Here is a 21,335-nt window from a genome sequence, read left to right as displayed (position 1 = left end):
CCAGGCATACACCCAAGTCCAAAATCACCATCTAGACCTAGTGGAATCATCAAAACTCCAATCCAAGGTCAAATACACCAAAGTCAAACTAGGTCAACTCTTCCAACTTAAAGCTTCCAAAATGAGAATCATTCTTCCAAATCAATCCTGAATCACTCGAAAATCAAAACCGACGATACACGTAAGTCATAATAAACCATATGAAGCTACTAATGATCTCAAACTACCGAACTGAATGCAAAAGCTCAAAACGACATGTCGGGTCATTACAAATCTCCCCCTACTTTCCTATCAGCTGCCTGGTATATAAGATTCTTCCATGATCAAATTCCTCTAATACCCCTCCAGCTCTTGGTATTTACCCTCTTTCAGCTCAATCTTATCTCTTTAGGAGAGTGGTTCAAGGGCTTGGGTCAAATCCAATAGACCACCTACAAGGTCAAAACCTAGTAAAATACAAGTTGGGGCATGTTAGTGACCCAACTGATAGGCTCGTATACCTCAAATACTCGAACCAAAAGTTCAAATCTCAACTAATTAAACAGACCCCAAACTGCAACATGCATATTAACAAGTTAAATGAAATCAAAACATAAAACGTTTATAGTTAACCATGTTTTTAACAATAAAGAGAAATCAACTACTTTAATTAACAATGTTGAATTGAATAATGCAATCAATTTTAAGCAACTAAATATCTTAATCGTTCTAACATGCAATCACAGGAAGACACAGAAAACCTAATAAAACAAAATTGGAGGACTAATGTTGACATACGAGAACAAATAAGGGTAGAAGAAATTAAATAGGAAAATGATCTAAGTGTTACATGTGGATGTTCAAACTAACCGGCAAAGAAAATTTCAGCCAACAGTGGTTATCGTTACATGACCACTGGCTTGGAATCTTTACGGTTTAGTCAGTGGTATATATCATGATAACCACTGTGAACCGGATGTATAGAAGAAAGAGAAATTCCAGCGACTCCTGGCTAGTCAACGGAGGTTTTACCGAGCTTCGGCCACCGCGAAATAACATGAATCCTTCTTCAATAGATAGACCTCAAAGAGATCTATCGATTGACGTAGGTTTTAAGGTTAATTAGTGGCCAATTTCATTCAAAATCAAAAGGGGAGAAGACATGCTAAGTTTTCCATTTGGGGTTCGATTTGGTGTAAAGGGGCAAATTTGAAGCTTGATTCTCATAGGATGGGGTAGAGGAGAGGGGAAAGAGTCAAACAAAGGTGGTTTGTAACGGAAAGGGTGGCGTAAAGGGTCTCTGATTGCTCAATCTCCTCTCAAATTCGGCGGAGACAAAAGAGATTTAGGGTTGAAGGTGTAAAAACACGATATTTAATATGTTCTTTTATTAAATAGAGGTCTTGTAACGACCTGGCCGATCGTTTTGAGTGTATTAGCCCCGATCCCCTATTTACTGTTTACCCAATATATGTTTCTGCTTATGTGACTTGTCGGGAGGTCTTATTTTTGGTTTCTGAGTGTTTTGGGACACTTAGTCCCTAAAACATAAGCTTAAGTCTTAGGAGTTTGACCGTAATTGGAATTATATGAAGACGACTCCGGATTGGAGTTATGTCGGTTTCTTAGCTCCGTTAGGTGATTTTGGACTTATGAGCGTGTCCAGACTGTGATTTGGAGGTTTGTAGTAGAAGTAGGCTTGAATTGGCGAAAGTTGGAATTTTGGCTATTTTGGCCGGCAATGGAAATTTTGATATCGGGGTTAAATTTGATTTCTGGGAATTGGAGTAGGTTCGTGGTGTCATTTATGACCCGTGTGTAAATTTTGAGGTCAATCGGATGTGGTTTGATAGGTTTCGGCGTTGTTTGTGGAATTTGAAAGTTTAGAAGTTCTTTAGGCTTGAATCCGGGTGTAATCAGTGTTTTGATGTTGTTTTGGGTGGAGTTCGTATTGATTCATATGACTAGTTAGTATGTTTGGTTGAGGTCCCGGGGACCTCAACCAATTTCGAGTGGTTAACGGACTTGATTTTGAGTTGATGAAGCAGCTGAAGTGATGCTGCTACTGGTGTGACCGCACTTGCAGAGTGGGCACCGCAGGTGCGAGCCCGCAGAAGCGGCCAAAATGAGTTGAGCAGAGGTCGCAGGTGCGAAGATTTTCCCGCACCTGCGATGGTCGCAAAAGCGGACAACTGGGCGCAGGTGCGAGTTTTAGCCGCATGTGCGATGGGTTTTCGCACCTGCGATAGGCGAAGATGTGGTCTTATAGCCGCAGGAGCGGAATCTGAGATTTCAAGTGGAATCTGCACCTGCGATGGATTTTCCGCAGGTGCGGCGTCGCAGATGCGATAATGGGTCTGCAGATGCGAAAAGTCTGGGCAGAAGGTTTAAAAGCAAGGGTTCACAATTTTAGTCTTATTTCACCATTTGAGACTCGGACTTAGGCGATTTTGGAGATATTTTGAAGTGAAAGTTGGGGGTTTAGGGCTTGAGAATTGGAGAATGGATTTTGGGGATTTGGAGGATCAAATGATGTCGGATTTTGATGAATTTAGTATGGTTAGACTCGCGAGTGAATGGGCTTTCAGGTTTTGTGAATTTTGTCGGATTTGAGGCGTGGGTTCGGGGGCCGGGTTGATCCTATTTCGGATTTTGGCTTACAATTTCGTGTTTTTCTTGTGGAATTGATTCTTTTAGCCTATATTAAGTATATCGTGTTACTTGTGGCTTAATTTGGGGAGTTAGGAGATCGATTCGAGGGGCAAAGACATTGTAAAGTAGGATTTTGCGCGGTTTGAGGTAAGTAATAGTTTTAGATCTGGTCCTGAGGGTATAAAACCCCGAATTATTTAATTATGTGAATATTTTGGAGGTGACACACATGCCAGGTGACAAGCGTGTAGGCGTGCACCGTAGAAATTGGGACTTGGTCCGTTTCATGAAATTGTAAAGTTGAATAACTTGTTGCTAGCTATATTCTCTCCATGTGTTATAGATATTTTGACTGCAAATCATGTTAGAAATCATGCTTGTGTGACTTGTCGGGAGGTTTTGTTTTTGGTTTCGGAGTGTTTTGGGACACTTAGTCCCTAAAACGGAAGCTTAAGTTTTAGGAGTTTGACCGTAGTCGGAATTGTGTGAAGACGACTCCGGAATGGAGTTATGTCGGTTCCGTTAGCTCCGTTGGGTAATTTTGGACTTAGGAGCGTGTCCGGACTGTGATTTAGAGGTCTGTAGTAGAAGTATGCTTGAATTGGTGAAAGTTGGAATTTTGGCTATTTTGGCCGGCAGTGAAAATTTTGATATCGGGGTCGAATTTGATTTCCGGGAATTGGAGTAAGTTCGTGGTGTCATTTATGACCCGTATGCAAATTTTGAGGTTAATCGGATGTGGTTTGGTAGGTTTTGGCGTTGTTTGTGGAATTTGGAAGTTTAGAAGTTCTTTAGGCTTGAATCCGGGTATAATTAGTGTTTTGATGTTGTTTTGGGTGATTTGAAGGTTCGACTAAGTTTGTATTGAGTCATATGACTAGTTAGTATATTTGGTTGAGGTCCCGGGGGCCTCAGGTTAATTTCGAGTGGTTAACGGACTTGATTTTGAGTTGATGAAGCAGCTAAAGTGTTGTTGCTACTGGTGTGACCGCACCTGCGGAGTGGGCACCGCAGGTGCGAGCCTGCAGAAGCGGGGAAGGAGCAGCAGAAGCGGCCAAAGATGAGTTGAGCAGAGGTCATTGGTGCGAAGATTTTTCCGCACTTGCGATGGTCGCAAAAGCGGGTAGCTGGGCGCAGGTGCGAGTTTTAGCCGCATGTGCGATGGGTTTCCGCACCTGCGATAGGCGCAGATGCGGTCTTGTATCCGCAGGAGCGGAATATGGGATTTCAAGTGGAATCCGCACCTGCAATAGATTTTCCACAGATGCGACAGTGGGTCTGCAGATGCGAAAAGTCTGGGCAGAACATCTAAAAGCAAGGGTTCGCGATTTTAGTCTTATTTCACCATTCGAGACTCGGACTTAGGCGATTTTGGAGAAGATTTTCGAGGGTATTATTGAGGTAAGCTTCTTGAACTCGTTTTTTTTTAATCATAAATCTTGATTCCCCACTGATTTCCCCACCTAATTAGCGAGATTTTGAAGTAAAATTTGGGTGTTTAGGTCTTGAGAATTGGAGAGTGGATTTTGGAGATTTGGAGGATCAAATGATGTCGGATTTTGATGAATTTAGTATGGTTAGACTCGCGAGTGAATGGGCTTTCGGGTTTTGTGACTTTTGTCGGATTTTGAAGCATGGGCCCTGGGGGCGGGTTGATCCTATTTCGGATTTTAGCTTATAATTTCGTATTTTTCTTGTGGAATTGATTCTTTTAGCCTATATTAATTATATCGTGTTGCTTGTGGCTTGATTCGGAGCGTTGGGAGATTGACTCGAGGGGCAAAGGCATTGCATAGTAGGATTTTGCGCGGTTTGAGATAACTAACAGTTTTAAATATGGTCATGAGGGTATGAAACCCCAGATTATTGGATTATGTGAGTATTTTGGAGGTAACGCACATGCTAGGTGACGAGCGTGTGGGCGTGCACCATAGGAATTGGGACTTGGTCCATTCCGTGAAACTGTAAAGTTCAATAACTTATTTCTAGCTATATTCTTTTCTTGTGTTATAGAAATGTTGACTGCAAATCATGTTAGAAATCATGCTTAGACTATGTGATGGTACTGTTGGGACCCACAGAGGTCGCGTACTTGTTGAATTACTTGCTAATTGTTGTCTTGTACTCAGTCATGGTTTTACTTGAGTATCATATCTCAGCCTCTTCTTGATTCTTGTTGATATACTATGTTATCTTTGTTGGGCCGATTTTTGTGATTTCCGAGAGCCCGAAAGACTAGAGAGGTTGATGATTGAGTGAGGTCGAGGGCCTGTCTATGAGGTATTGTTACTATGGCACGTGAGTTGTCTGTGCAGCGCGTGAGTTGTCCGTGCGGATCCGTATATTGATACTATAGCACGTGAGTTGTCCATGCAATATATAAATTATCCGTGCGGATATAATGCTTGGGCTGAAAAGAGCCCCTCCGGAGTCTGCACACCCCCAGTAAGCGCATGTACCTATTGAGTGTGAGTAGTGAGGGCTAAGAGCCGAGTGATTTGAGTTGTTGTGATGAGTTGAGTGACTGTTGCCCTGAGAGGCTGTACTTGTTTTTTCATTTGTTGATGCACTTAGTTGCTATCTGTCATTGCTGTGAAATTTCTGAAAGATTCTATATCTGGATTACCTGAACTTGAACTGTATAAAACTGAGTTGACTTAAACTGTCGGGTTTGAAAGCATGTCTATTCTTTGCTGGAACTATTGAAAATGAACTGTATTTGTATAACTCGTCACTACCTTCTCAATTCCTTATTTATTTTGTTACTTCCTGAGTTGGTTGTACTCGCGCTACACCCTGCACTTCGTGTGCAGATCCAGGAGTTCCCGGTCATAGCGGGTATTGATATTTGAGTAGCTGATTCCGGAGACTATCGAGGTAGCTGCATGGCGTTCGCAGGCCTTGGTTCTCCTTCATTATCTTATTCTCATTTCAGTTCTTATTCCTTAGATGTTGTATTAGACTGCTCCTGGTATAGATGCTCATGTACTCAGTGGCATCCCGATGTCGGGCTATTTTACTTCCGCACTTATGCTTTGGGTTTTACCCTATTTTTATGAAAGACTCCGGTTATTTTAAATATATTAATTCATTTCTGTTAAATATTGAAAGTGTTTTGGAGATATCGGCTTGCCTAGTATCACGATAGGCGCTATCACGATAGGTTAGATTTTGGGTCGTGACAGGTCTAGACTAAAACGATGTAGTTTAGAAGTCAACTACATCGTTTTAATCCTCTAAAAGTAATCTTTAGCAGACGGGTTCTGAATTGAACTGGGCTGAAACGAAATAGGCTGAGTCTTTGAACGAAGGCAAACCTCTTTCTCTTTCTCTTTTCTTTTACCCAATCAGCCACATTCCAACTTGAATTCCAATTAACACATTTTTTGCACTTTTAACCTATTTACCTAATAGACTACCTAATTAATGATTAAATCGTCACTTAACCTAACAAATTATCTAATTATGCAATTAACAATTCTTATGATGCAGAATGAAAGACTACTACATTTTTTGGTAATTTTATGATTTATAATGCACTTAAATGCCACTAAATGCCAAAATACAATTAATTATGCAGAACAAATAAATAAAAATTCATAAAAATCCCATAAAACTAAAAATAACTAAAAGACTAATCTAGAGTATTTTTAGGAGTAATTTTAAATAGGGCAAAATTTATATGCTCAAAGTTGTGTATGCATCTTCAAACCTACGGGTAAAGGTCATAAACCCCTTAGACGAGCAAAGGCACAAAGTTGGTCCCCCACGTCACACTCCGCCATTTCCGTAGTTCTACCGCCAAACCATTGGCTCTAATACCCGTTATTGGGTTAAAACGACCCAAAAGTACTCTTAATATGATGTGATATTGTTCGCTTTGGGCCAAACTCGCACGATTTTCTCCAAAAGGGCTCACACCATTAGAGTATCTAGCTCCTTATAAGCGACTTCTTTTTCTTTTCTACTTCCATGTGTGACTTTGTTCACACATACCAAATAACTTTTTGTATAATTTTTAAATGTTTGAATTTTAATTTTAAAATATTGAGTTAATTTGTTCCAATTTACCTTCGTTGACTCTTGATAAAGCGAAAAATACCATATAAATTGGGACATAAAGGAGTAAAAATTTAAAAATTACGACAACTGTGATTGAAGTATTATAAGTTATGATGACTTCAATATTTTCTTGTTTAGCATGTTGGCCCATGCTAGCACCCATACCCCAACCTAGTTTTGTTAAAAAAGCGAGGACGTTTGGTAGGGGAACAAGTTATCCCGAGATTATAATAATAAGATTATAATATAAGGAGTAAATGATGATAAAATTATATAGTGAATATATTTTTATTGGAAGATGTTTGATTTATTGGACTAGATATGGAATATACAAGGTATAATATAAATATGTGTTTGGCGTATAATAGATAAGTTGTGATAAACTTTAGTTTTAATTTTAACCTTGAATTGTCTAAAGACTTTGGGGAAGAGCCTTGAAGAAGTGCATCTTTGTTATTTTAGTGTTTATCTCGAAATTAATTAATTCCAAAATTATTATCCCGAAATTATTATCAATGTGGGATGAATAATACCCAACTGTAGGATTAACTAATCTTGAAATTACTACTCCTAAATTTAAAATTCAATGGAATGTGAGATAAAATAATTCTACATCTAATCCCGATATTATTTCCAATCCCACGTACCAAAAGACCCTGAGAGTTAAAGGATTGGTTTTGGCAAAACGGTACAAGTCCAATCTAAGGGTGTCAATTTGAACCCAAACCCATTCAACCCGCCCAACTCGCCAAGAGATTAATGGGTTGGGCTATAACATTTTAGCTCATGGGTCTATTTGGGCTGAGCTCAAGTTAACCCATTATTTTTTATAGCTCATTCTGACCCATGAAGTAGCCCAAATATAACCCATGAAGCTCACCCCAAAACAAAGAATCTCAACCGAACTTATCTAGAAATTTACTTAGTTGCCAAATCATTAATTTTTGTGTCTAAGTTTAAAAATGAGAATCAAAAAATTTAAGTTTTAGGGTGTGTTTGGTATGACGAAAAATATTTTTCGAAAAATATTTTTCCATTTTCCATTGTTTGGTTGCACAAAATCTCTGGAGATGCCTGGAGGCAAAAGGTGTGTCGGTTCCCTACATTATGGCGATTAAGGACATGTATGATGGGGCTAAGACTCGAGTTAGGACAGTAGGAGGCGGCTCTGAGCATTTTTCGGTTGTAATGGGGTTACACCAAGGTTCTGCGCTCAGTCCGTTCTTATTCGCCCTGGTGATGGACGCGTTAACACACCATATTCAAGGGGATGTGCCATGGTGCATGATATTCGCCGATGGCATAGTTCTGATTGATGAGTCGCGAGCCGATGTTAACGAGAGGTTGGAGGTTTGGAGACAGGCTCTCGAGTCTAAGGGTTTCAAGCTGAGCAGGACGAAGACGGAATACCTGGAGTGTAAGTTCAGCGCTGAGCCAGGGGAAGAGGGCGTAGATGTGAGGTTTGATTCGCAGGTCATCCCGAGTAGAGGCAGCTTCAAGTACCTTGGTTCGGTTATCCAGGGGGGATGCGAGATCGATGAGGATGTCACACACCGTATTGGGGTAGGATGGATGAAGTGGAGGTTAGCATCTAGAGTCTTGTGTGACAAGAGAGTGCCACTGATACTCAAAGGTAAGTTTTATAAAGCGGTGGTTAGACCGACCATGATGTATGGGGCTGAGTGTTGGCCCGTTAAGAACTCACATATCCAGAAGATGAAAGTAGAAGAAATGAGGATGTTGCGGTGGATGTGCGGGCACACTAGGATATATAAGATTAGGAATGATGATATCCGGGAGAAGGTGCATGTGGCTCCCATTGATGACAAGATGCGGGAAGTAAGGCTCAGATGATTCGGACATGTTCAGAGGAGAAGCCCAGATGCTTCGGTACGGAGGTATGGGCAGCTAGTTGTGGATGGCACGAGAAAAGGTAGAGGGCGACCTAAGAAGTATTGGGGAAAGGTGATCAAGCAGGATATGGCGAGACTCCAGATTTACGAGGACACGACACTTGATAAGAAGATGTGGAGGTCGAGTATTAGGGTTGTAGGTTAGGAGGTAGTTGAGTCATGCCTTACTTCGTACCATTGTGGGACTAGCCATATAGGGTTTTTGTCTAAGATAGCTAGTGGCAATGTTGTGGCTTACTATTTCGCTTTTCAGTGCATGTCCTATTTACTAGCTGTCATTTTTGCTTTGCATCTTTCTTCTAGATTTCATGGTGTTCCTATTTTTCTTATGATTGTTGTGTTGATACTAATATTTACTAATATTGTCTCCCTTTGCTTTGCATCTTTCTTCTGGATTTCATGGTGTTCCTATTTATCCTATGATTGTTGTTGTGATACTAATATTGTCTCCTTTTTGTCATTTTGTCTTTTTATTTTATTGAGCCGAGGGTTTTTCGAAAACAGCCTCTCTACTCCTTCGGGGTATGAGTAAGGTCTGCGTACACACTACCCTCCCCAGACCCCATTAGTGGAATTTTAGTGGGTTGTTGTTGTTGTTGTTTGTTGCACAAAATAGTTTGGAATTTTTTTTTCGTTTTTCTGCACCCTTTTTTTTTTTTGTATTTTCCGTTTTCTGTTTTTTCGTTTTTTCTGCATCACCCACCCACCCCACCAATTGTTTTTTTTTTTTTTGTATTTTCAATTTAAATACTAATTTGTTATTTAAGAAAATATATTTTGATTTTCAAAATATTAAGTATTTATTTATCTTTTACACATAGGTGTATAAATGATAAAATAATTTATTTATGCAAGATGAACATGATTCTAAAACATGGGTCATATTATACGGGTTGGGTTATGACAACCGTTTTGCAAAACGATACAAGTTGAGGTGTCATTTTAGGTATCAAACCTATTAATCAACATAGATACACACACTCGCTTAAAAATTGTAAATGTGTCACCTTAATCACATGCATCATGAAAAAAGGGTTACTTATTGACTGGAATAAGCTGATCAACGACGCCGATGACGAGCCTCCAGCAGAGCTCGTGGTCACCACTAAAGCACCGCCGGCGGCAGCGGCGGAGATACACCAACCGACGATTGCCGTTGACGGAGAAGAACAAAGTGACGAACTTTCGATATTAACGAATGCTGAACTAACCGACAAAATAGCCAGGCTCAAGAAGTTGCTTGGCTCCAGAGGCGCTATGTTACCTGATGGCGGTGAGAAGTTGAAGGCAAATATTAAAAAGCACGAGGATGAATTGGAGCGGAGAAAATCCGATAAGGTGAGACTCTGAGTTCTAACTAGTTTGGGACTTATTACTGTTGGTCGTACATTCACTGGATTTTGTTGATTTTCGAAGAAGAGAGTAAAATTTTGAAGAACCCTACATATAAGAGTGTTGCGGAGTAGTTGAATTATGGACTAATTTCTAAATTAAATTTTGCTTTAGAACTAGTACAAAAATGTAGTGGGAAATGTGTGCATTTGTTTTTCACGTGTACTTTGGCTCATGCATTTGCTGCATTTATTGGATTTTTGGTGAATAGGGTGACCATCTATAAACTTTATTAAAAAGAGTCCTTGCACCATTAACATGTTGTATTATTTGATCATTATCATTTTCTTATGACGGTGGTCCGGGGCCAACTTGTGCACGCACCTTGACTATTTCGTCGGGTACCTACTACCTCCCACTAGCACAAGTAACCGGTAACTCTACGCATCAAGGCTTGGGCAAATGAGAAAATGTTTTTTGCCTCCACTGGGATTTGAATCTGAGACCTCATGGGTCTCCTCCCACTTCATCGACCACTACCGCATTATCAACTTGAGGTAGTGTGATTTGCTTTTCCCAAATAAACCTGATTGTGAGTTATGTTGACCCACAATTCTTATATGAAAAGGTAAAAATTGTTGACCCACATTCGCATAGCAAATGGTGGGCTTTATGTTACTCTGGTATTGGTTGATAAGTGAAAGCTGCTTATAAGTATGTTTTAACTAATATGGCATCAGTGTCATAATTTGAGAGAGGGATTACAATACTCTAATGAAAAATCTATCACGAATAAAAGAGAGAAAAACTTTTTTCAATAACTTGTGTATAATCATAATGGTGCTGTCAATCATGCATAGTGATAGATCCATGTTTGGAATATGTTCTCTCGAACAAATGTGTCTTTTTCCTCTTTGATTGGTTATGTAATTGAGCATTATTGCTTACACCATTTTGACAGGAAAATGGATGTGCCTCATGGGGGAGGCACAAGTCTGGTTCTATTGGTAAGTCAATATTTTCTTTATGCATTTTTGGGACTATGTTAAGCCTTTCTCTGTTTTAAAAGAACAATTTAAGCTTTTCTTTTGTTACAAGTTCTTGTCTATACGAATTAAGGGAAGTTCCTTAGTGGGGAGAACAGATATATGCAAAAGAACTTCTAGCATACCAAGTGTACCCATGGTCCAGCTTGGAGAGGTCTACTGCTGACTTAGGCACTTTATGAGTTCATTACACGAGCATGAGTGCGACTCTGGTTTTATGTAAATGTATGCATGCAGCTACATGGGAATTAGATGGGCAAAAGATTTGAGTTGCTTTACAAAATATTTGTTTGAAAGAGAAGTAAAGGCAGGTGGAATTTTGTAGGTGCACTTGATGGCCTTGGGCAACGGTCAACACAATCAGCATCCCCTTCGCAATCTGCGTTTGCTGCGTGCTTTTCAAACAAGCTGGAGGAAAAAGTATAGCCCTACTTTAATAATAAATCTTATCTGAAAATAGTAAATGTTATTCTGCACTTACGGCAACATATATGTATTTTTTTTCTTACTGATTAACAGGCAGACACTAAGCCAGAAAATGCTTTCCAAAATGAATTACATGCTCTAAATCCATGTGGCCGCAAAAGGACATTAAACAGGCAGTTTCCTACAAGACAAAGACATAAGATAGCATTGTCTTCACGAGAAGAACCTTTTAAATTCCGTGTAAACATAGATGAACAAGATTTTTATGCTGACCGAAAGAGAAGAAACATTTCTACTCGTTATTCTGAAGAAAGTTTCTCTAGCTGTTTCCCAGAAAAGTATGTGATTTTTCTGTCTCCCTCCTTATTTTACCTAACGCTCCCAGAAGATTTTATTTTATAGCACTTTATTGTTGCCGTTGTTTTTCTGATATTACTGGAATACTTTGCTGTTGCTCTTATTTTCTTGATTAATGGAGTTAAACAAAATCTGGGGGTGCAACAACAACAACAACCCAGTATAATCCCACAAATGGAGTTTGGGGAGGGTAGTGCGTATGCAAATCTTACCCCTACCCTGGTGGGGATATCTTGTGTGCATTTTACTAAAAAAAGAATATTTTGTAAGATGAAATTTTTTAGATACACTGAAAGCTGAGACCTCTTTTATGATGAAGTACATTAGTTTCTTTAGAATTGATGGTCAAGCAATAAGAAGAGTAAGAAATATCATGCATTCCCATTAACCCTGTTCTCGCTGATCTTTCCGTGTGTATATTTCTTTCAGCTACTATCTTTTTGGACTATGCACCTTCTAGTTCCAAGTTTGATTTTATGAACATGTTCATACTTCAAAGATATTACTCAACAACAACAACAACAATGACCGAACTAGAATTAAATTGTCAAAGGGACAAATCTGAGGGGTTGTTTTGTTCTGTCAATGCTTTCATGGCCAAGACAAAGGTGGATTATATATTACCTACCTGCTTAGAGGGAGCGTTGTCACTTGTCAGCTAGTAAGGTGATTGTGAATGGGATAATACTTGGGGGAATTGGAATTATGATTGGTAAATTTTCGCAGCACATTTCTTTATGGATTAGGTGCGGAAATTTACGTGGGATTAACTTTACCTTTTTTAATCACATTTCTGTATCTACGACTAACCATATAAAGGATAAAGTAATAAAAATATATGGAGGGCTTGATTGGGGAAGATGTGCTGCTATGAGGATGGGTGTGTAAGGGGAAGAGTGTAAAATAGTATCTTTGTGCCTTGCTAGGAGTGACGGTATTAGATTAAAAATCCCCTGTTCCGCGGCACCCCAACAGATACACAAATGTAAATGTTAATCCCCTCATTGTAAGCCTAATGAATTGTTAGGTTGAGCTACCAATGCTGGACGTGAATCTGGATTATAATTTCTCCCTAACGAATTGAACCAAACTACAGTTCCGAAGGAGGATTTATAATCCCCACAATATTCTATTCCTTATGTGGCAACCACCCGCGGTGAGAGAAGTGCAGTTCCAGTGATGACATTTTGAAGATCCAGTCGTTTCCACATTCTAGTTCCAACACTACGCGGAAAATCAGTCTATTTCATGCTCTAAAACAGCACATCTGTACTCACAATGTATCTTTGTGTGTTCATTTGGGTAAAAAGCCGGAAGATTGCATCATTATATGTTCAACCGAAACCCATCTTTGTGCAAACGAGCCATGAATTTGAATTTGCTGACCATTCATTTGCTTCTCCCGCATCCCCTTAGTCTAACTTTCAACTTGTTGTTGGAGCTTTGTTATGAAATAAAGGAACAAAAGGAAAATGTGTTTGATTATGATTTGCTGCTACTTTCTCAGGTGGAAAGCTTCTCAAGCCCAATCTTCATGTACTTTGAGGCATGTGAATGTAAGATTTCCCTGTATCTTTCTTTCCTTTTGGTTTCCTCGTGTACATTCTTCATTGAGTAGAAAAATTGCGTGCGTTTTTGTTCCTATGTATGGATTAAGGGATGATAATGGCTACTTTATCCTTGATAGAGGAAACAATCATTAGTCATTTCCACTGCCTCTTTTCTTTTCTCCCTTTGGCGGTGGCGATGGTTAGTAGCATCGTGTATGCATGGATTCATTAGCTTATTCGAACTTCTACTTTATTTGAAGTGGTAAGTATTATTGATGTAAAAAAAACAGCACAAAGAAAGTGCTGATTACATCTGAAAGTACAGGCAAAAAACAGAAAAAAACTAGCAAAAAGAGCTAGTAACAAAGGGGAGGAGTGCCCAGTCTATGCTTTACAAAAGATTCTATGAACTGTAGCAAGGGCTCAGCCTCATTTACGCATTCCAATTTACACCAAAAGCCAAAAGTAGACAATCATAGGTCTTTAGTATGGGGTTGTTGTAGCCTTCAAAGCCTCTTCTGTTTCTCTCTTTCCATATACGCCACCAAATACAAGCAGGTATGGCATTTCCAATTTTTTTCTTTCCTTTAGGCAGTCCCTTCAGCATTGAATGAGATCTGCAGCTGACCTTGGCATGGTCCATTTTTTACCCAAAATATTCAGAAACATCTGCCAAAAGTTCTGCAGTGTAAAGACAATGCAAAAAGATGATTGCTGGATTCAGTCTCTTTTCCACACAAGTAACAGATTGTTGACAAGTTGGAAGCCCCTTCTTTATAAATTGTCTTGAGTTAAGCACACTTCTCTGATTACCAGCCATACAAAACACATTACCTTTGTTGGAGCCTTAGAATTCCACACTATGATAAATCTGGTACACCTTCTTGTCAATAAACAGTAACAAGACTTTACAGTGAATTGTTGTAGCCTCTCCCCCTTATTCAAGATAAAAATTTCTATCTTCAGTATGGTTCATGTTCGAGGTTAGAAGTGTGTCAGTCTTGTATTTACTCCTAATATGGTCCCGGGTCTCATTATGACGTTCTTTATTTTCTTAGGATGAGGCTGTTGTTCTAGTGGATGAGGAGGAACCTGATGTTGTTGAGATAAGGCAGCAAGTTCATGTGGTTGAAAGGTATTGAACTGATATATTTGTCTTTTCATGTGACACGTAAGCAAGCACCTAGTTTTAGTTCTGGTAGCAATTATTGATTACTCTTATACCTCATTCAGCACAATGGCAACCAAGATATACTATCCGTCGAGGTATGTCCTGAATGAGCATTTTTTATCAGCATCACTTATTACCTTGGGCACTATCTCTCATTTTTTATTATGATATCTGTACCATCTTTTACATTGATTAGGGATGATCCTGAATCAGTCGAAATCTGTTATTCAGACATGGAATCTCTTGCTCCTGAAGCATATCTGTCATCTACTATAATGAACTTTTACATCCGGTAAGTGAAAGAGATTCTGATCGACTAGTTACTGAATTGATTAGAAAACATAGAAGTTATATGTCTGGCATAGATAGATAATATGCACATCTAGCTGTCAGTCACAAAGTACAGATCCATTTTTGAATAGAAAGGTGTTCTTCAAACTGCTTTTTCAGCAATACCTACCATAATATATAAAATACGAACTGTAGCTGATTGAATAATTTGTTGTGACAGATTCTTATGTTTAGATATTACTATGTTAATGTTCTGTGGATATCTCAGATATTTTTGTACTCTATATCCTTCCCAGACAAGCAGATCGCATGTTATTCTACTCAGCTGCCTGTGAAAACAAACTAAGGGGTCGTTTGGTTGGCCACATAAGAAAAATAGTACAGGCATAAAATTCTGCTTACTAATACAACATTTGGCCTACAAGATAAAACTCTGCATTATGAATTTAATCTTTGCATAACTAATACAATGTTCAGTTTCCGGTATGAAACTCTCTTTAAACAATGCAACTTTGGTTTGTGGTATTGAACTCTGTATTGCTAATATTGGCATAATATGCAGCAATTAACTACTATTTATACAGGAAAAAAAATGTGAAACACAGATAAACGTATTAGCAACATGAATAAAGGTATCACGCCAACTTATAAAAAAAAAAAGGTATCACGCCAACTTATAAAAAAAAAAGGTATCACGCCCAGACTTCGATCTAAGTGGTAAGACCTATTTCTGGCCGCAAACAAAAACCCGGTATTTAAGTGGAGAAAGGTAGAGTGGTGGTTCCAATATCCACCGAGTTTTGAACCATGTGCCTGTTGGCCTTGGGGAATTTCTTGGTTATAAAAAACACGAATATGAGTATCTCAAGAAAAAATGCCCTTAAAGAAGGCAATCCATGCTTAATCATTCCTGTATTATTGTTCACCCCATAGCAGTCCTTACATATTTTTCACCGCATAACCATCCATCCATTATTTTTCACTGCATAACTATTCATGTATTATAATTCTTGCATAATTAATCCGTGAATGAAACAAAACTTCTGACTAACCTACTAAACAGTGTTGGATGACAACTTAATTTTTAGCAGCTTCTTTTAGATTGTTTCCTCCGTCCGTCTTTATGGAATTAAAGTAATGATACCTTTTGAATGCATGAACTTGATCAAATCTTAAGTTATCATTGTTTATGTTTTTGTCTTTCACAGCATTTTAATATCACAAAAACCACTAAATACAAAAAATATCTTTTCTTGAAACTTTTTAGTCCTCAGTGGCACTGATGCTGATGCAGGTATGCGATACTCTTTTAACCTTGATCAATGTTGACTCTGTGGAAAAGAATGATAATATTTTCTATCAAGTGATTAAACATAATTACTTATGTATGTATAGAAGTTCTTTACTAATCCTTCCTACGCGATGTATTGGTGGCTTCCCATTGACTACTTATGCTTCTTCAATTTGTTAGCATCATGAAATAATCACTCGAGAGATAATATTTGGATTAATTGGCGTTTAGATGATCATGGTAGCTTGATATCTTGGGAGTGTGAGAACTGGACCTTTTTGCCTATGAGACATACTCCTTGAGTTTGTGTGACACGACAACCTTGTTTTAGTAATCTAAGTTAGATATTGTTGTTCTATTGATTCCAAAGTCATCTGGTAGAGGATAGAGGATGCTAGACAATGACTTATTAAATCTGTTATTCCCTAATTGCCTTCTCTTGTTGGATAGGTACCTCCAGCAGACAAAGTCTCTTGCAGATGGTGAAAGGTGCGCATATCACTTTTTCAATACATATTTTTACAACAAGCTCAAAGAGTCTGTTTTCAGTAAGGTAATATTTCTTCTCTGCTAAATCCTTACTGTAAACTTAACTAACTGGTTTGTGTAATATAATGAATCCTGGTAGAACGGATCATAAGGAGAAGAAAACTTAAGCACTTAATCTCCATAGCAGCTTTTTTACTTATTGGACAAATATGGAGTTGGATTTTACATTTTTTAACAGTAAATTGATACACACGTGCATGAAAATGATTTAAGTTAAGAAGCACCTGTAATTGCTTGTAGACTCCATTTGATTCTCAGGTAGATGTTGTTTCTCTCGTCTTACTTGTGTGCTTTTATTGTCTGTTTGGATACCCTTATGAGAAACAAATATAGAGTTGCTATGGGATGGGTGGTGCAGGATAACTCTGTGCTTTGTACTTGTATTATGATCATGCAAATAAAATATACCAAATACTCCCCCATTTTATGTGACGGTGTTCGATTGGGCATGGAATTTAAGAAAGAAAGACTTTTGAAGACAGGCCATAAACTTTTGTGCGGCTATAAAATCATGTCATTAAGGGTAAAATGAAAATTTTAAAGTTAAAATGTTTCCAAAATGTAGAAGGCGTCATTCTTTTGGGGACAGACTAAACAAGAAAGTGTCACATAAAATGGGATAGAGGGAGTACTGTTTATTTATAGAAACCAAAATGAATTCTGAGGATTGCTTCTCTCTCTCTCTCTCTCTCTCTCTCTCTCTCTCTCTCTCTCTCTCTCTCTCTCTCTTCTTTTCCTTGCTCTTGCACTTATTCAACTATATCAACGACTTAATCAACTAAATCTTAATTCTAAATTAGTACCAGATGCCTATATGAATTCTCCGTATCATTTTGCTCTATTCAGGTTCATTTCATTCAAAAATCTTAAAGTTTCTCCTTAAGGCAAAATAGGGGTACTCCAAAACCAGTGGTTCTCTAAATCTTGCGCTTAGCCTAGTCACACATATAGTTCTCTAATCAAAATTAAAAGACTACTGACTAATACACCCTAATGTTAGTGTAACAAATAACTACTAAGCCTGTATCCTGCCTAATTGCCATTGCTTGGATGGATCCTTTGCTTTCATTGTGTTGTGTGCTTAGCTAAGTCTGCAGTGATTACAAGAGATTGTAAGCTTCTCAAGAGAAGTTTATAATGTGTGATTTTAGGTTTACCTCATCACTTTTTATCACTTTCAATCATCGGCACACCTGCTGTCTGGAGGTCTATATTAGATATGGCATTATCATTTCAAGCGACCCCTTATTTCATCCTTCGTGTGTACTATGTTCACTCCTTGTTAGGTGTGTTCGTTTCTAATTTTGTCTAATCTTGTATGACATCACACCCATCTTAACTTCCATTTTACATCCATCCTTTTTTTATCGGTAAATAAGAAATTCTTTTAGCATCCATCTTATATATGTAAATCTGAATAATTTTTGGTTTCCTAATTTTTAACAGCAGAATGACAAGGAAGCTTCGTTTGTCAAATTAAGGAGGTGGTGGAAGGGGGTGAATATATTTGAGAAAGCCTATATATTTCTTCCCATACATGAAAAGTAAGTTTTCGAGGTTGCATTTGCCATTTCATTGGTTCATGAGGATTCAGTACTTGGGTCAATTATGCTGTCCGCCGAGCTTTTATACTTGGCCTAGTTTAGCAGTTTTAATCAATTTATGAAACTACATTATTTAGGTCAAATTTGATGCTTGTTCAATGTGGATCATATATTGGGACTTGTTTACTTTTTCCGCATTTTGCTAAGTAATTGAAAAGATTTGAGTTTTTAATAGCCTCACTGGCTTTGCTCAGATTCTTTTTATTTTCTTTTATTTCTCCCTCTCTTCTCTCTCTCTCTCTCTCTCTCTCTCTCTCTCTCTCTCTCTCTCTCTCTCTCTCTATAATCTAAGATAGCTATTTGTTCTTTCCCACTAAGTTTCCTGGAGCTTGCTGCTCATATCCTCTTGTTTCTTTTTCTTTTCTGTAGGCTTCACTGGAGCTTGGTGATAATTTGCATACCAGATAAGGAAGACCAATTGGGGCCAATTTTACTTCACTTGGATTCATTGGGGCTCCACTGCAGCAGGTCTCTATTTGATACCATGAAAAAGTAAGCTTAGCTCTGTCATCGGCTGTTAAATAATAGGCATGCATGCATGCTACACGATTTACTTCTTGTGAAGTTCTAGTCTTTGCTTAATTATTATTAGCTTGTTCGGGACTGCAACTATTATTAGGGGTGTATATGAGCAAATTTTGGCAGATTTAAAGAAAAATCAAGTTAAAACCATATCTAGTGGTCTTTTAGAATTCAAGACCAAAATTACCCATCTGTAATGAAAACCATTTTTTTTGGTTTAAATAACTTCTGGGCAGTTGGTGCGCACCCTCGGTTCTTTACTTTTTATATACTACTTGTATATGGGGAGTTTCTCCCACATTAGTAAATTATTACTTCATAGAAAAGATTCTCAAGTCCTGGTGTAACATGATCATGAATGTTAGTCTAATATGACCGATGGAAACATCATTTACTCTCAGGAGGTTCATTTTCATTCAAAGTTTTAATTTTGGACCAGATTTTTGGTGGAAGAATGGAAATTCTTGAGACAAGGAGAAGTGGAAGATGTTCCTATTGCCGACAAAATATGGGATGATTTTCCACGGAGAATAGATGATATTATTATTCAGGTATCCTTCTTTTAGAGTTTTCTCGTCTCTTATTTCTAATCAATCTTGTGAACTTTTTTCATGCATATATTATATATATATATATAAGGTAGCAGAATTGGTTTCGGCATCAGATGGAATGCGAAATTTTATTTTCTGATTCATTGTGGCAAGGCCGGAAGGGGAGCCTTGGCGTAACTGGTAAAGTTGTTGCCATGTGACCAGGAGGTCGCGGGTTCGAGCCGTGGAAACAGTCTCTTGCAGAAATGCAAGGCAAGACTGCATACAATAGACCCTTGTGATCCGACCCTTCCCCGGACCCCGCGCATAGCGGGAGCTTAGTGCACCGAACTGCCCTTTTATTGTGGCAAGGCCGTTCAGCTGCACAGCTGGACATCTCTCTAAGAATTCATTTGTCTTATAAAACAAGATTCATTTGTCCTATATTTTCGAGAGCTTTAGCAGTGAATATATGCGGGCTTAAAAACTTTTCATACCTTACAACATTGCAATCAAGAACCACCATGTTACCGTTCAGTTGGTAGGTTAAACTTTTTCAGCAACATTCGATGTATACAACCATTTTAAACTGATATTGTTACAAAGAGAGCGGTTTTCACACTACACTGAAAATGCAAGTGGTTGTGTTCCATTGCAATGACCTCCAGTTTTATGTGTCTAGTTGTCTCAAGACTTGTGAAATTCTCTGCTAGATTGGCTCAGTCCAGCTTTTATTTTATTTTCCCTCTCTTTTTTGCTTTTATTCCCCTTATTCATTTTCTTTGCCTTTCTTTTTGGTTGTCTGAAAAGAGATCCTCCGAACACATACTAGGCCGAATTGGGGGCGGGGGGGTTGGAGTCGAAAATATTGGCTCAGTTTGTCAACTTGTACTTGAGTATTTTCTGCAATCGAAATAAGTAAACTTGTAAATACTTCATGATCACGTCTCTTCATGGTAATCTGCTTGTTCTGTCAACTTCTCTGACAGGTCCCACAACAAAGAAATGAGTATGACTGTGGACTCTTTGTGCTTTTCTTTATCGAACGCTTCATAGTTAAAGTTCATGAAAGGCTTAAAGAGAAGGATCTGGCAATGGTATTATTTCTTTTTCAATTATAGAATTTTCCATCTTTCTCTCCGATAATGCATCGGTTTCTTTGTTTGTAATGTTTTGTCCCATTTTCAGTTTGGAAGGAAGTTGTTCGAACCTGAAGAAGCGTCTAGTCTGAGGTGGAAAATCCGTAACATACTTAAGGAAAAATTTAAGAATTCTAGTGACAAATAATGTTTCTTGGTCACCTACCATCTGTAGATAACTGCTGCTCTTGACAAGCATTTCTTAACCGGATCAGGCATCAATGGAGCAACTGCTTATTACCACCACTCCTGAAGTGCCCGACTCTGTATAGCTTAACTGTTAGATATTGCTGTTGCTCACATGCCCCGATTCATTAGAGATTCTGGAACTTCTCTCTGCATTCTCTGTTTAGCAAAGTTTCTCACCAAACGCTGTGAAGCATAAGAGATAAATTGTAGAGATCCCTTTGGTAGAAGCTACATTTTACAGGAATCAGAAGATGTAGGAGAATTTCATATTATCTGACTATTTTCTTTCGAAAAAAGAAGCTGCAACAAGTACATTTGCCAAGATAATAGGACTTGGGATATTTCTGCTGATCAACATTCTTTTTTGCCTGCCCTTCTGTTTGGGTATAGTTGTTGAGGAAGTTGTGGGGTGGGGGGCGAATTTGTTCCCTTCCTGGAGCTTATACCGTTCATGTAAATGATTTCCTTCTAATGAGATGAAAGATCAAAGTTATATATGTGTTTCTTAATGCAGCATGATCTCATTACTTCTGCGAAATAATTACCCATTAATAAATAAATCAAAACCACCCACTGTATACATTCTACTATATGCTAAAGTGAATGCGACTAAATCCCTATAACCTGCTATGAGACTAGCTAAAGCCTCTTGAGTATAAATTTTATTCAGTCCAAGAAATTGATGAGCACAACCATTTTAAATTGATGGTAAATGTTTTGTACGTTGTGATG

The 21,335-nt window shown here is 38.3% G+C and overlaps 1 protein-coding gene across 3 annotated transcripts; it reads left to right on the top strand.

Moving 5' to 3' along the window:
- Window positions 1-9,581: 9,581 nt before the first annotated feature.
- On the top strand, window positions 9,582-21,096 carry LOC107767284 (ubiquitin-like-specific protease 1D). 3 transcript variants are annotated; one of them, XM_075248239.1, is made up of 15 exons: window positions 9,582-9,944; window positions 10,900-10,945; window positions 11,310-11,404; window positions 11,504-11,748; window positions 13,275-13,323; window positions 14,376-14,452; window positions 14,551-14,583; window positions 14,685-14,780; window positions 16,521-16,623; window positions 18,066-18,163; window positions 18,593-18,715; window positions 19,185-19,296; window positions 20,265-20,372; window positions 20,464-20,507; window positions 20,590-21,096. In XM_075248239.1, the coding sequence occupies exons 1-15, from the start codon at window positions 9,630-9,632 to the stop codon at window positions 20,591-20,593; spliced, it is 1,548 nt and encodes a 515-aa protein (XP_075104340.1). In that variant the 5' UTR covers window positions 9,582-9,629; the 3' UTR covers window positions 20,594-21,096. The 3 variants fall into 3 exon arrangements, with proteins under 3 accessions (XP_075104340.1, XP_075104339.1, XP_075104338.1); XM_075248238.1 differs by having other exon boundaries at window positions 9,583-9,944; window positions 18,069-18,163; window positions 20,464-21,096; XM_075248237.1 differs by having other exon boundaries at window positions 9,583-9,944; window positions 20,464-21,096.
- Window positions 21,097-21,335: the final 239 nt, after the last annotated feature.

This window comes from Nicotiana tabacum, chromosome 24 (assembly GCF_000715075.1).
Source record: "Nicotiana tabacum cultivar K326 chromosome 24, ASM71507v2, whole genome shotgun sequence".
NCBI lineage: Eukaryota > Viridiplantae > Streptophyta > Magnoliopsida > Solanales > Solanaceae > Nicotiana > Nicotiana tabacum.
This window is presented reverse-complemented; position numbering and strand designations above follow the sequence as displayed.